General features: G+C 50.9%; 1 protein-coding gene across 4 annotated transcripts in view; it reads right to left on the reverse strand.

The window, feature by feature from the left end:
* Window positions 1–5,907: 5,907 nt before the first annotated feature.
* IGF2BP1 (insulin like growth factor 2 mRNA binding protein 1) overlaps window positions 5,908–12,890 on the reverse strand; it is a gene marked incomplete at both ends in the record, with an annotated part of 36,507 nt that continues 29,524 nt past the window's right edge. For 2 of the 4 annotated variants that reach the window (XM_084237725.1, XM_084237722.1), the window contains 7 exons: window positions 5,908–6,000; window positions 8,476–8,589; window positions 9,075–9,206; window positions 9,952–10,026; window positions 10,760–10,879; window positions 11,247–11,369; window positions 11,946–12,081. In XM_084237725.1, coding sequence (XP_084093851.1) covers window positions 5,908–6,000; window positions 8,476–8,589; window positions 9,075–9,206; window positions 9,952–10,026; window positions 10,760–10,879; window positions 11,247–11,369; window positions 11,946–12,081 — 793 coding nt within the window. The remainder of the gene's footprint in view (window positions 6,001–8,475; window positions 8,590–9,074; window positions 9,207–9,951; window positions 10,027–10,759; window positions 10,880–11,246; window positions 11,370–11,945; window positions 12,082–12,890) is intronic. The other 2 variants (XM_084237723.1, XM_084237724.1) reach the window with 2 other exon arrangements.

Genomic DNA, 12,890 nt, shown 5'->3' on the forward strand with positions numbered 1-12,890 from the left:
ATTTATTCCTTAGGCTAACTCATTATCTGCTGAAATTCATTTTGAACACCTTTACACAGATGAGGGTTATATAAAACGAACACAGGAACGTTATAGGTGGCCCCCAGCTCCCTAAAAAGGGGAACAGTGAGTCAAGACTTAACATCCCGACACAAAGCCTTACTTCTTGGTAAGGGTGACTGAAGTCCCCTGGCTGGAAGGTAGCGGGGCCTGAATGGGGCGAGGGTGGGGACAAGGCTGGGGCAGACTGTGAAAGCTGTACCTGTCTGAACAGCCCATTATCTTCAACAAGTGGAAAAAAATCGCCCAAAAGTGAGACTTATTTATGGGGGAAAAAAAGAAAAGTTTGGGGAATTAAAACAATCCAGTGGTCACTGGAAAATGTCTCTTTTTTTTAATTTTTTTTTTTTTGGTTTTTAAAATTTTTTGGAAAGTATTTTTAAGGTAATATTTTTTTTTTTCCTTTGGAAAAAGAAATCTTTTTCCCCCCCCTAACCTAAGCAAGTGGAGTTGCCACTACCTAATTTATCTCTATTGTCTTGCTAAGAGGTAGATAAAACAAAAGTGAAATGGGGCGTCTATGAGGAGGTCCAATAGAGGGTGGGGAGGGGCTGGGACCGCCCAGTGGAACTCCCCAACTACAAAGACAGCCTGAGAGGCGGAGGACCCACTCTCCCAGGACAAAGGTTCCTGCTCCGCCTCTTCTACAGCCAACTGTGCCCATGAAGACTGAAAAAGGGGTACAGGGGAGGCAGAGCACCTCAAAACCCTGTTGAAGAGGTCTTAGATCTTGCTTCCTAAGATTTGACTTGGGGGGCTGAGTGATGGATTCCAAGCCAACCCCCAGATTCACCTCCAGCCAGCCCCCTCTTCAGCCTCTGGTCCAACAACGCTAGAGCAGGAGAGAGGGGGGCATGCTGGAGGGGAAGAAGTGAAACAAGGGATCCCACGGCAAGGAAGGCAGAAAGGGGGGAGACCGAATGGCCAGCCCTCCCAACCCAATCAGTATGAGTGGGGGATCAGGCCTGCCTGTTCCTCAAAGACAAACCTTCTGTGGCACAAGCCTCAACTCACTTCTCCTGGCCGGGTTCACACCCGCATGCACGAGTCCCGGGCCCTTGGTTCCAATCTTACTGTAAGGACTGAGGTAGTTAATCCATCTATACTCGTAGCATCCATCACTGTGGTTACTCAAAATGCATACTCCCAAGGAGCTTCCTGCTATTTCATTTCAGAAAAAAAAAAAACCTCTTTTGTCTTGTCAGTCCGGATTCAACCACACCAAAGCGCCGGGTATGGCGCCATCTAACTGTGCCCAAGGAGGTGCACAGGGCCGAGGGCCAAGGCCAGGCTCTGGCCCTCACCCTCGAGATACACCTTCGGTTATCAGGCCTCCTCCCAGTCCTGTACCGACAGAGAAGCCTTGCGTATCCAAAGGAAAGAATTCAGCTGGTGTTACTCTAAGTCTGAATACAAGAGAAATGTTCTGCATCTAAGTCATGCTGGAAGGGAAAGGCTTTCCATCCCCCGGCACTGATGAGGAATCTTCTTCCATCTTTCTGCAATTACCATGTCAGGCTGTGCTATTTTCCTTCTCCCAACAAACAGGTAAAACAGTTGCGCGGTGCGAATGTCAAAGCCACTAGGATCTCCCCATGAACACTGGGGGGAGGGGAGAGAAGGGAGACCCCCACCCCTGGATGAGCGAAGGGAGGAAAGGGTTGACGAGAGGAGCCAGCTTCCTACAAGCTCAGAAGCTCAGCAGTCCCTCGGGGCTCTGTGAGGTAGTTACACAGCACTGTGGTTCCCGGTTTGGCAGAGGGTATGTCTGAGGTGGGAGGAGGGGAAGGCACCCTTGAGAGTTAACTGAGGCCCCTCCTCGCTGCCGGTCTGCCAGGCCTGAAGGGAACTCGCGCGCTATCTCTGCAGTGGGAGCAGGGGACCAGTCCCACAGGGAGGAGCCCCAAACTTCCCCTCCTTCCCCAAAGTGCAACCAGGAGCCAACAGACCCCTTTCTCAGCTCCCTATCCCCTGGCCAAGTACACCCCAAGTCCCCCAGGAGCCTGGAAAGGAAGGGGACTTGTCTTTAAGCTCACGCTTTCCCCAGGGGCCTCCTCTCAGACAGCCCAAGTGTGTGGAGAAAGATGGCTATTGCTTTGCTTCAGAAAAACGGCCTCTCATCCTCTGTCTGTCTTTGGCACAGAGGAAAACATCCGCAGAGAACCAACTGGAGGGTTCTCCTCCAGTTTTCTCTGGGTTCTTCGTGGGGCCTTTCCTGCCATTGGTGAGGCATATCTAAGAAAATAGCTCCCAACTTCCCCCAGGAGCGGAGCTAAGGGAAAGGAGAAGACTGATAAGGACCGGAGGAGGAGAGAAGAGCAGAGGGTGACAAAAACTCCCTGTTCCTAATAATGGCTCGCTCCTACCCAGAAGCCCTTTATAGGAGCTGAGTCCACAGCCCCAACTGCAAAAGGCCACCAGACCCTAGAGGGGATTAAAGCCACTGGGGTGTAACTGTCAGATGCAGCTTCAAAGTCAGTGAATCAACCATTTTGGCTTTTTATGTTTTCCACAGAATTAAAAAATATATCCTAAGAGATGGTCCTTTCTTAAAAATATAAATGCAGCACACACACATCTCAGAGCACAGATGTGGTTTCTGAAACGTCACTTTTCTCACTTCGTATCTCCCAAGTGCTTTTGACATTAGTTTCTCATCTCATCAAGGATGGGGAAATGGAGGTATCTAGCAGAGGGCAAGAAACTGCCCAGCGACCCAGCCTCCGGCCGAAGACGGACCCACCAAGGCAGGTCCTTTTCTCCGCTAAACTTTAACCATCAAACCATATTCCTTCTGCGCTCTGCTAGCACAACTCTCCCGATTCTCCTGCTGGGCACATCGGATGAAAGAGCCGTGCCTAATCCAAGTAAAATCCCTCACCACACCTCCTGGTCTCCTCGGGAGCTGCATCAGCCAAAGGAAAAGGATGTGGGCTTAAGGTGTGAAAGGAGCAGGATCCCAAGGAAACCGAACACTGCAACAATCACCTTTCAGGTACTGTGGGGTTTTTTTGATGGTAGTTTGAACCAGTTTTCAAAGCATGCTTGCTGCTGGAAATTCACCTTCATTCAATCACTAAATGGCCAATGTCTGAATGTTACCTGCTTCATTTAGGGACAAAGCATATAGAGCCAGAGCTGGAAGTTGGGAGACCCTTTTTTTGTGGTGAGATCAGGTGGGAAGCTGAATTACAGTGGCCTGATATGACCCCTAAAAGCTTTCCTGCTTCCTCCTTTCTTGGGCAGACAGTTCTGGGGCCACAAAGGAACATCATGGTAAGAAAGGGATAAGACATGAACCAGGTAAGAGTCCATCTGTCCTCAGTCATGCTCCCATATCCCCTGGCCCTCCTTGCCACCCACCACCCTAAACCAATAATTCCCTAAGTTTGGGCCCACTCTCAGAATCCATCAGATCAATCTGCAGACAGGAGGGGGGCGGGTCAGCTGAGGACCTCTTGCCCCTGGTCTGCTGATACAGACCGAAAAGAACACCAAGACAGAACTGAAAGGAAACAATCAAAAAAAGAGGCATTGCAGTACCAAACTTGGTGGACTCTCTGAGGGTGAGAAGGTGGCTTTGTCTCTTCCACGAACAGAATCTTGGCTCCCATATTTTTTAGACAGAGAAAGAAAAGTTTTTTTTTTAAGGGTATATTTTTAAGTTATTATTTCTCTCCTCGATAAAACGGAGGCAATACTTTAAATATCTCAACAGCACCACTGGTGAGGGAAACTGAGTGGAATGCCCTTTAACCCGGGGGGGGGGGGGACCCTGGCTGGTTGTTAGAGAATTGTTTTGCCGGGGACCCTCAGCAGCCCTAGACCTGCTAATCCCCCTAGGCAGGAGTTTTCAGGGGAGGCTCAGGAATCTGAAAATCAGATCAGAGCCTTGTCCAGGCTCTCTCAAAATCGGACCTTCCCTCTCCACCCCAGCCTCCCAGCCCAGTCCCACGGGGTCTGTTCTCCATAAAGCATTTAAAGGGTTACACTGGCTCATGCTGTAAGAAATTATGCAACATAACTTTCTCATTTTTTTCTTTTCATTAAAAAAATAAAATATTCAAGACTATCAGCTTCTCTTACTTCTCTTCTTTTTTATATAAAATATCAGCAAGCCTCAAAGAAAAAAAAAAGATTAAAAAAAAAAAGGTGGGGGGAACAAAAGGAAAGTAATTGCTGAGGTAACTTCATACCTTGAGGTAGTTTACTTGGCGCACAGCATCACCTGACTGGCTCCGCCCACACGTCACGGTTATCTAGTTGTTGTTGCAATGTTGGGAGGAAGGGGCTCAGCACCGGCTCCTCTGCATGCAGGGAGGCCTCCCTTCCTTCCCAGCACACTTGATAGCATTGTCCAAGGGAGCTAAAGTGCACCACCTGGTAATATGCATCGGCCATCAGGGCGTTAGGAGGGGAGGGCTAGCCTCTAACTAATGGCCACCGTCTTCCCCAAGGCCTGCACTTGTTGAGCCTGGTAAATTAATAAATTAAGTGTACTCCTTTGTGCATAATATTGCTGGTATTTTGAATTTTGTTTTCTAGGCACACCTTTCATCATGCCAATAATTCATGGAGGCAGAAGCCATCAGTTAAATATGCCTTTAGATACACATAGAAGCATATACTCTCTAATTTACTGAATATTCATAATAAATGCCAGATGGTGGGCTTCAGCTTTACAGAGAGTTCAGGGTTGGGTTCCACATCCCACCACCACCAAGGGAACAGTGCCGTGGGGGGGAGCGCCCCGCAACCTCTGCCTCTGGGAAACCAGCCCTTTGGGGAGCACATGGGCTGGGTTGAGGGCATAGTGGCAGCCTTTGGGGCCACTCAAGTCCTCCATGGAACAGAGACTTTATCAAGGGGAGTTATGCCCCCTTCCCAGTGCTCATATCCAATCATTAAAATAGACTTTAAAAAAATATAAAATCTGCCTGAGAATGATGGGAATCAGGGACAGTACAGTGGTGAGCCCCTATCCCGCTGAGCATTCAGTACCACCCATGTGCGCCTGGACATGACATGGGACCTACATGGTTCAAGGGATGTGAAGGAGGCAGGGGAATCTTGGTGGGAAAGCCCCAACAGAGTGGGGGAAATTTCTTGTGCCAATTTTTCAAATGGTGATCTGAGACAGATCAGCCACGAGGGCACTTCTTTTAAACGTGGATTACTAGAATTTTAATCATCTCCCCATTTCTTCCCTATTCTTTACTCTTGATAGTCCTATTGGTTGGTGAGGGAGGGATTGGAATTGAATTACAAATACTGATGTGTCTTCTCCCTTTGAGTTAATATCAAGCAAAGCCATGCATTGGTTCCCACTTTTTCTGGTTAACAGTAAAGAGAAAATAATTAGTGTGACTACGTAAAGGTTATGTTGGGGCAAGAGAATGAAGGTATTTAACCAATAAACCAATAGAAGGCTGGAAGAAATTTAGGGTCAAGAAGCAAACCATCCTTTGAGGCTGATTAAAACACCTTCTGCATGTTTTAAAAACCTGAAGGAAATTTTATTTCTCTTCCCAATGGGGGTCTGACCCACCCTCTCTCAATGGGACCTGTAGAACTCACTTATTTTAACAATCCACGTTTAAAAGCACCCTGAGCTAGAATTTCCAAGGTGATGCCCTGAGGGGGAGGCAGTGTTGAGCCAATTGGTTGGGTGTTTGAGGCCAAGAGATCAGGGTTCCTCACTGGAACATCTTTCTCAAGCAAGTGGGCAAACCTGATCTGCATCTCGGCCCGCGTCCCTGATTCCCACTCATTCTCAGGCCTGATGGGGAGAACGCGCTCTCAATTTCAGCCCGTTGTCCTTGAATCAACTCGATGGGAAGGGGCCGGTCACTTCCTCCGCGCCTGGGCCTGGTTACTCTGTCCCTTTTGGTGCAGCTGTTTGACTTGAGCTAGGATGTCTCGGATCTTCCTCTGAGCCATCTGTGGAAAGAACAAGCAAGAGGGAGAGTGAGGACTCCAAAGGCAAGGAGAGCCTGAACACCGAGTGGGAGGCCACCAGGACCCAGACTGGCAACCAAAAGAGCAGGTCACCTGGAACTTAGAAGAGAGACCAGGGGCAGACTGAGGGCCAGAAGTGCCTTAATTTTCTCTGCCTTCTGCACCCACTAGGTTACAAAGCTAGTGTGGGAGGAGAGACGGAAGAAACAGCAGTATGAACTCTGAATTCAGAACGTCAACTGGACCAAGCTGACACGCTACTGATACAAAAAAGGAACTCTGGATCTCCCTGGTGGCCCGGGTTAAGTCTCAGCCCTATCACCGCGGCCTGAATTCAATCCCCAGCCAGAAAGCTGACCCACATCGCCCAGCAGAGCTCTCCTGTCTCACCGGCTGCTCCCCTCAGCGGTGTCTTTCTTTCTTTCTTTATTTATGTATACAAGCACTGGGTACAGTTAGAAGCGTGGGAGGGTGAGAGAATTCACCAGAGCCAGAGCGGGAAACAGAACAGGCAGACTGACAAAGTACACTGCTGAGGGGAGCAGCGGGTGGCAGGAGAGGTCTGCGCACCATGTGGGACCCTCCTCCAGTGGCAGGAGAGGGGAGAGATAAAGTGCCCGGAGATGGGGAAACAGTACTGCTCCACTGTGACGTCTGACAAAGTGCCACTGAAGAATCAGTGTCTTTACTTCTTCATAGTTTACTTCCCTAAGATGATCTTGCTTTATAAGCAAAATCAAGTGCAAAAGGAGCTTCTAGGCTGGGGAAGAATGTAGAATAAATATGAGCTCCTACTGTTAGTCTCATACTTGATGTTTTATGTAGTTTTCTTTAATTCCTTGTTCTGGTCCATTAAAATTGCCCCACTGCAGCACTGAATACATCCTGCTATTGCATCTTTGAGTATATCATTTACCTCTTAATCTTCACGTTCCTCGTCTGTAACATGCAGTTGTCGTGGGGATTAAATGAACTAGGAAAGGTAAGCCTCACAGAACAGCACTAGTGTCTCAGAGACACTCATAAATCTTAGCTGGGCCTCCTCTGGCGGTGCAGCAGTTGAGCGCTGGGCTGCGAAGCTGCCCGCAGCCTCTACAGCGCCAGCCACTGGCGAGGGTCCCACATGGCGCGCAGACCTCGCCTGTGGCGCCTGCTGCTCCCCTCAGCAGTGTATTTCGTCAGTCTGCTTGTTCTGTTCCCGGCTCTGGCTCAGGTGAATTCTCTCACCCTCCCGCACTTCTGACTGTACCTAGTGCTTGTATGTATAAACAAACAAACAAGTAAATCTTAAAAAAAAATCTTAGCTGTTACTGGGACTTTTGATCGCTTCTCAAAAGGTTAATAAAGTTGTTTGCAAAGTCACAGAGCAGAAAGGCCATGGGGTTCAGTTCAGTTCCCACACCCATTTTCTTGGTGTCCTCAATACACATGGAGCCAAAAGCCAGGATCCTGCATTCCTGTTTTGCCCTTGACTACCTGAGCAGCCCCAAAGGACCGTTAAGTCGGCTGTGACTGCTGATCTGCCGTGGATGGAAGGGACTTAAATCAGTCGGCACCTTCTGTGCCAACACAGAGGGATTTTAGGAAAACCCCCCGAGCATTCAATCATCTTTTCTCCGATGTGTGAGGGATCAGAAAATTTTGAGCCTGATGCCCTTCCTCTTTGGCAGGCTCTGGATCAGTGCCAACACTGGGCAGTGCAGACAGGCTCACTGGGGGCAGCACAGGCCTGCGGGGCAAGGAATGGGAAACGACAGGGTGGAAGAACAGGAACCCGATGGAGCATCATTCTTGGAAAGGGACTGTCTTAGAAAAAGGCAATCGAGGGGGCCTCCCTGGTGGCACAAGTGGTTAAGACGCAACCTTTGAAGCTGTCTGCAGCCACTGCAGCACGAATTCATTCCCCAGCTACCCACATGACGCAGCAGACCTATCCTGACTTGCCCGCTGCTCCTCTCACCAGTGTGTCTCAATCTGCCTGTTCTACTCCCCCCATCCTGTCTCCAGTGAATCCTCTCACCCGCCACACCTCTGGTCTGTATCCCAGTTCTTGCATACATGCATAAATAAATCTTTAAAAAAAGATAAAAGAAAAAGGCAATCTAGGGTGTTACTGTTATTAGTCCATGAACAAGGCTGGGTGGTGGGCGATACCCATTTCCTTCCTTATCCAGTGCAAAAGGGCGAGGGAAGGGCTAAGGTAAGACAACAGAGCAGACTGTGAATGTATGTCCCTGCTGTCATACATGATGTGTGCTATAATCCAAGCTGTCACATCACTTCCCTGACACGGGCTAGGAGGGAATCAAGCACACGTGTCCCACTCCTACACCTGGCAGTGCCACCCTGCCCGAGGCAGGCAGAGGGCAAGGTCATGAAAGTTACACCTCTGCAGTCTTGCTTCTCCGATGGCTGAGCTCCTATCACCTTCCCATGCTCAGGGGAGTCCCTGTGTACCTGGCTGGCATAGAAATGCCCGATGATCTTGACGATGACCTGGTCGTTCTCATCAGGGGTCTGGTCTCTTGGCACTACCACCTCAGCTGCTGTCAAATTCTGCAACTCATTCACCTGGGGGGTGAAAGAGGGGGATTTCAGGGTGCTGTCAAGAAATCATGGGTGGCCAAGGAGTTAAGGCTCAGTGCTATCACCGCAACCTGAATCCAATCCCCAGCCAGGCGGGCTAACGCACATGGCAGAGCAGACCTCTCCTTCCTTACCTGCTGCTCCCCTCAGCAGTGTATTTCAGTAAATCGCCTGTTCTGCTCCCCACTCTGTCTCTGGTGAATCCTCTCACCACCCACACCTCTGGCCTACACCCCAGCTCTTCTATGCAAAAATTAAAAAGAAAACACGGGTGGGACTGGTTGGAAGGAGGCAGGTGACTAGCAGGTAGAAACTAGAGGAGCCAGGAGCTGATTCTGCTCTAGGGAGCAGACTCAAGCCAGTGGGCCACCTGAGAGTCCCATGTTTGAGAAGGGCAGGGGAGGAGGGGCCAGGACAGTGCTGTTGGGAGGACTGAGGTCTAGAACTTCAACCTGGCCTTCGTGACTCACTGTTTTGCCACCTTTGCCAATGACCCGGCCAGCTGCTGAGGCTGGTACCCGGATATGGGTCTCTAGCTTCACTTCTTCCTTAGGTCCAAAGAAATTCTCCTCCTTGAGCTTTCCATAAATTCTTCCCTGTGCCTGAAAAGAGAAGGTCATTGCTAACTAGCAGCTCACACGCACGTCTATGTATGTGAAACATAAAGGAATCAAAGCAAACACAACTGTGGGCCCCAAACTCCCTGTGCTCTTCTGTCTCCCAGGTAGCCCCACCCTAGAAGGCTCAACCATCTAAGCTGGGGGGACAGGGGGTATAAAAAAGTCAACAGAGTTAACCTGACAATCACCTCTCTTCTCCTCCTTTGTAATACTGGGTAGAATCAATGACCTAAACTTCCCCGGTGTATAATCTGTCAGCTACAAGCCTGACCTGTGGGGCACAAAGTGACTACATCTCTCTGCAGATGGCAGTGACCAGCAATACAAGCCCCTGCATGGCAGTTACTCAGGGGGGCAGGAGCTGTGGACACTCCACAGCAGCCTGGAGTGTGGTCCCTACTGTCCACCCCATCCTTGGTCAGACTGCATTACTAGCTCTTTGGCTATGTGACCAGAAGTTCCAGAACCCAGGGATGCTGTAGGGATATAAAGGAGAGTCGGAAATTTGGCATCAAAGATCTTGTTTAAAAACTGAGGGAGACCAAAAACTGTTGACCATCAGAAAATGAAGAGGGAAGGGGTGTCAACAGCAATGACATTCGGTGCAGCAGGAAGCAGTCAGCAGTCCCTACCCCGCAGGCAAGTTTTCACATGCAGCATGGATTTGCATGCCCACCCAACCTTTATCCTCCGTTATCCACTGGGGACAAACAATAGAGATCAGAACCTTGAATTGGGCCTCTGGGGGTCCAGTGATGATGACCATACGAACTTTGGAATCAGGAGTTTCTGGGGGAGCGATCTGTAACAGAGCAAAGAGCTGGTCAGAGAGGAGGCTGGGTCTCCTGGACGGCCTGCAGACCACCCTCACTTCCACCACAGAACTCTGGGGAACCGGCAAGGGAAAACCAAACTCCCTGCACCTTAGGGTCACTGCCCCCCACCATGATGGGACATTTTCTAAGTAGACCCCCCCCCCACCAAGTCCCTGGGGAGGTTTCAGTGCAGTCCTGCTGAGGGAGGGGAGACAGATGAGATGACCGACGGGCTTAGGGCAGTGACACACTTAAAGAACAGTCCTGTGTGTGACCAAAACCCTCAAGACCACCAAAACATAGGCATTTGGACTTGGGAGGTTTAAAGGGCAAGACAGATTCTCCCTCCTCCCTTCACTGGTCCCCGGGGCCAGGAAGATCAAAGAACATCTAACGTTTGTGAGCAAGCGCTGTGCCCAGCAGACAGAGCCAGGGGCTTGTGCTGCACCACTTCATAGTGTCACGGCCACTCTGCTGTCAAGACACTGAGCTCGGGTCCCACAGCTGAGGGGCTGAATTTGGACCAAGTCAGTCTGTGCCGGAACCAAGCTCCCTAGTCCAGAAACATGCAAGACATGCCACAAAGACCAGGTCAAAAGGAAGGGCTGGTTCCACAGGAGGAAAGGCTCCAACATTAGCCATCTGGGAACAAAACGAGAGCAGTGGGGCAGAAGCAGAGTGTTGTCCCATTCGGGAACTGGAAGGAGACAGAGCAGATACCTTGATGGAGGCACTGGCGAAACGAGAGAGCTGTTTGATGTGCTGCCCCTTCTTGCCGATAATGGCACCCACCGCCTGGGCAGGAATGAAGACCTGCACCATCTCCTGCTCCGGAGCCTGCTGCCAGGGCAAGAAGTGTTATCACCATGGGTCAATGGCACAGACCCCTGCTCCCCTGCCATGCATCTTCAAAAGGGCTACAAGCTCTCTTACTTCCCAGTAGGGTTAAGGGGAGCGGGGATTTCTATGTACTCCCACGCAACCCCTATCCCCCTGCAGCACAGAGCAAGAGAAGACTGTGCCTGCAGCCCGGGCCACAGGGCAGAGGTTCTGAAGTGTGGGCACTGGTGGCTGGGAACTGGTGGGGCATTTACAGCCTCCCTCTTCCCTTTCTGCAAGCCCCCAAGCAGCAGGCTCCCGCAGAGTTGGACCCTACGGGGGCCATTGCAGGGCCCAGGGGCCACCAGCAGTAAGATCTTGCACCTACCATAAAGGAGCTGTAGGGAGCAGCTCCCGTGACGCTGCTGGGAGGCGGCGGGACTGCACTGGATGAGGCTGGGAAAAGGCCCACTGCGGCCAAATTCAGGCCAGGGATGAGATGAGACTGCAGCTGTGGAAGGAAGGTAAGGAGGTGGTCAGTTCACCTGATAGGCCTGCTGGTTCCTCATGTGTGGCCCCAGGAAAGCACTTTTACAGAACCCTTTGGTCTTATGATGTAGAGTTGCCCTTCACACAACATTCTCACAAAACTAAACACAAGGAACTCCAACCACAGAAGCGAACCAGTTTAAACCTTCACAGGTCCTTCCTTCCCCAACTGTTCAGCCCACTCTGGAAGACACGGCGACAGACTCTTAACAATCTTGTGTATAACCCTACAGCACAACAGTCTAAGAAAAGGCCTAGTGGGTCAGACCCCCACCCCATTTGACTTCTGGGACTCACCTTTCTGGTCACAGATTCCACACCCTCATACCCTTTAACAATCAGATCAAAATAAAAAGGACCACAGACCTTTGAAGCCCATGAATTAGACCTACCCCAAGAATCAGACCAAAAAACCACTAATTCAATGACCCTTTTCCGATGAGTTTAGGGCCAAGAGCAAAGTCGAACCCCAAAGCCCCATGGTGCAGGGGGTGCCCGGCTCAGAAACAGCGGGGACCACGGGGGTGCTGGCACTCACACTCATGGCAGCCACGTCATTCTCATAGGCTTCACGAACTTTCTTCATGATCTCCTGCTCAGCCCTGCAGCAGTTTTCGATGGCCCCCTTCACAGTGATGGTCCTCTCGGGGTTGTAGAGAGTGAGGTCCTGTAGCCTGGGGGACAGAGGGGCATGCCAACCTTTCACTGACAGTCCTGGACCGGGGCCCAGCGGCCCCACTTTCTGCAGGCTGTTTCGGTGAACGGCTCCCTGTTCCTGAGCTTTAGTTTATATCAGGCAGGGAGTGAAGAGCAGGCAGACAGGAACAGGCTACTGAAACCCTTCTATTAGCGACAAACCCAAAGAGGGTTTTGTGACCAGCCAAGCAAGGAAGTCTGTGACTGGCCATTTCCCAAGGACACTCCATCTCCTGGGCTTTCATGGAACGAGCCACAGCCAGTCGCTGTGAAATGAAGTGGCACCACACCAGGCTCAGAGGCACAAGCCCACCCTCATCTAGTCCCTCCCAGAGAGGCTGCCCACCACAGAGAGCACATGCTCTGTCCTCAGAAACGGACAGAGGTTCTTCCACTTCTCAGCAAGTAAAACCCCAATGTCCTGGCACCGCTTGTAAGCTCTCCTGAGATGCCATGGTGCTATGTGGAGGGCAGAGGACTAAGGGCACAGCAGCCCTCCCACCTGCATGGCAGTGGGGAAGGGAGGGCCAGGCCTCACTGAGTGGGTCAAATGCTCTTTACTGCTTCTGTTATTATGCCCCTTCAATGGGGAGAGAGCGCGGCCAGCAGGTGTTAAGGTGCAGGGATTAAATACTATTGGTGGGGGCCTCCCCGGTGGCGCAGCGGTTGAGCGCTGGGTTGCGAAGTTGCCCGCAGCCTCTGCAGCACCGGTTCTATGGTTCTATTCCTGGCTGCTTCCCGGCTGCTCCCCGGCCACCGGAGGAGGGTCCCACATGGCGCGCAGACC

Source organism: Talpa europaea (genome assembly GCF_964194135.1).
Source record: "Talpa europaea genome assembly, chromosome: 7".
Taxonomy (NCBI): Eukaryota; Metazoa; Chordata; class Mammalia; order Eulipotyphla; family Talpidae; genus Talpa; species Talpa europaea.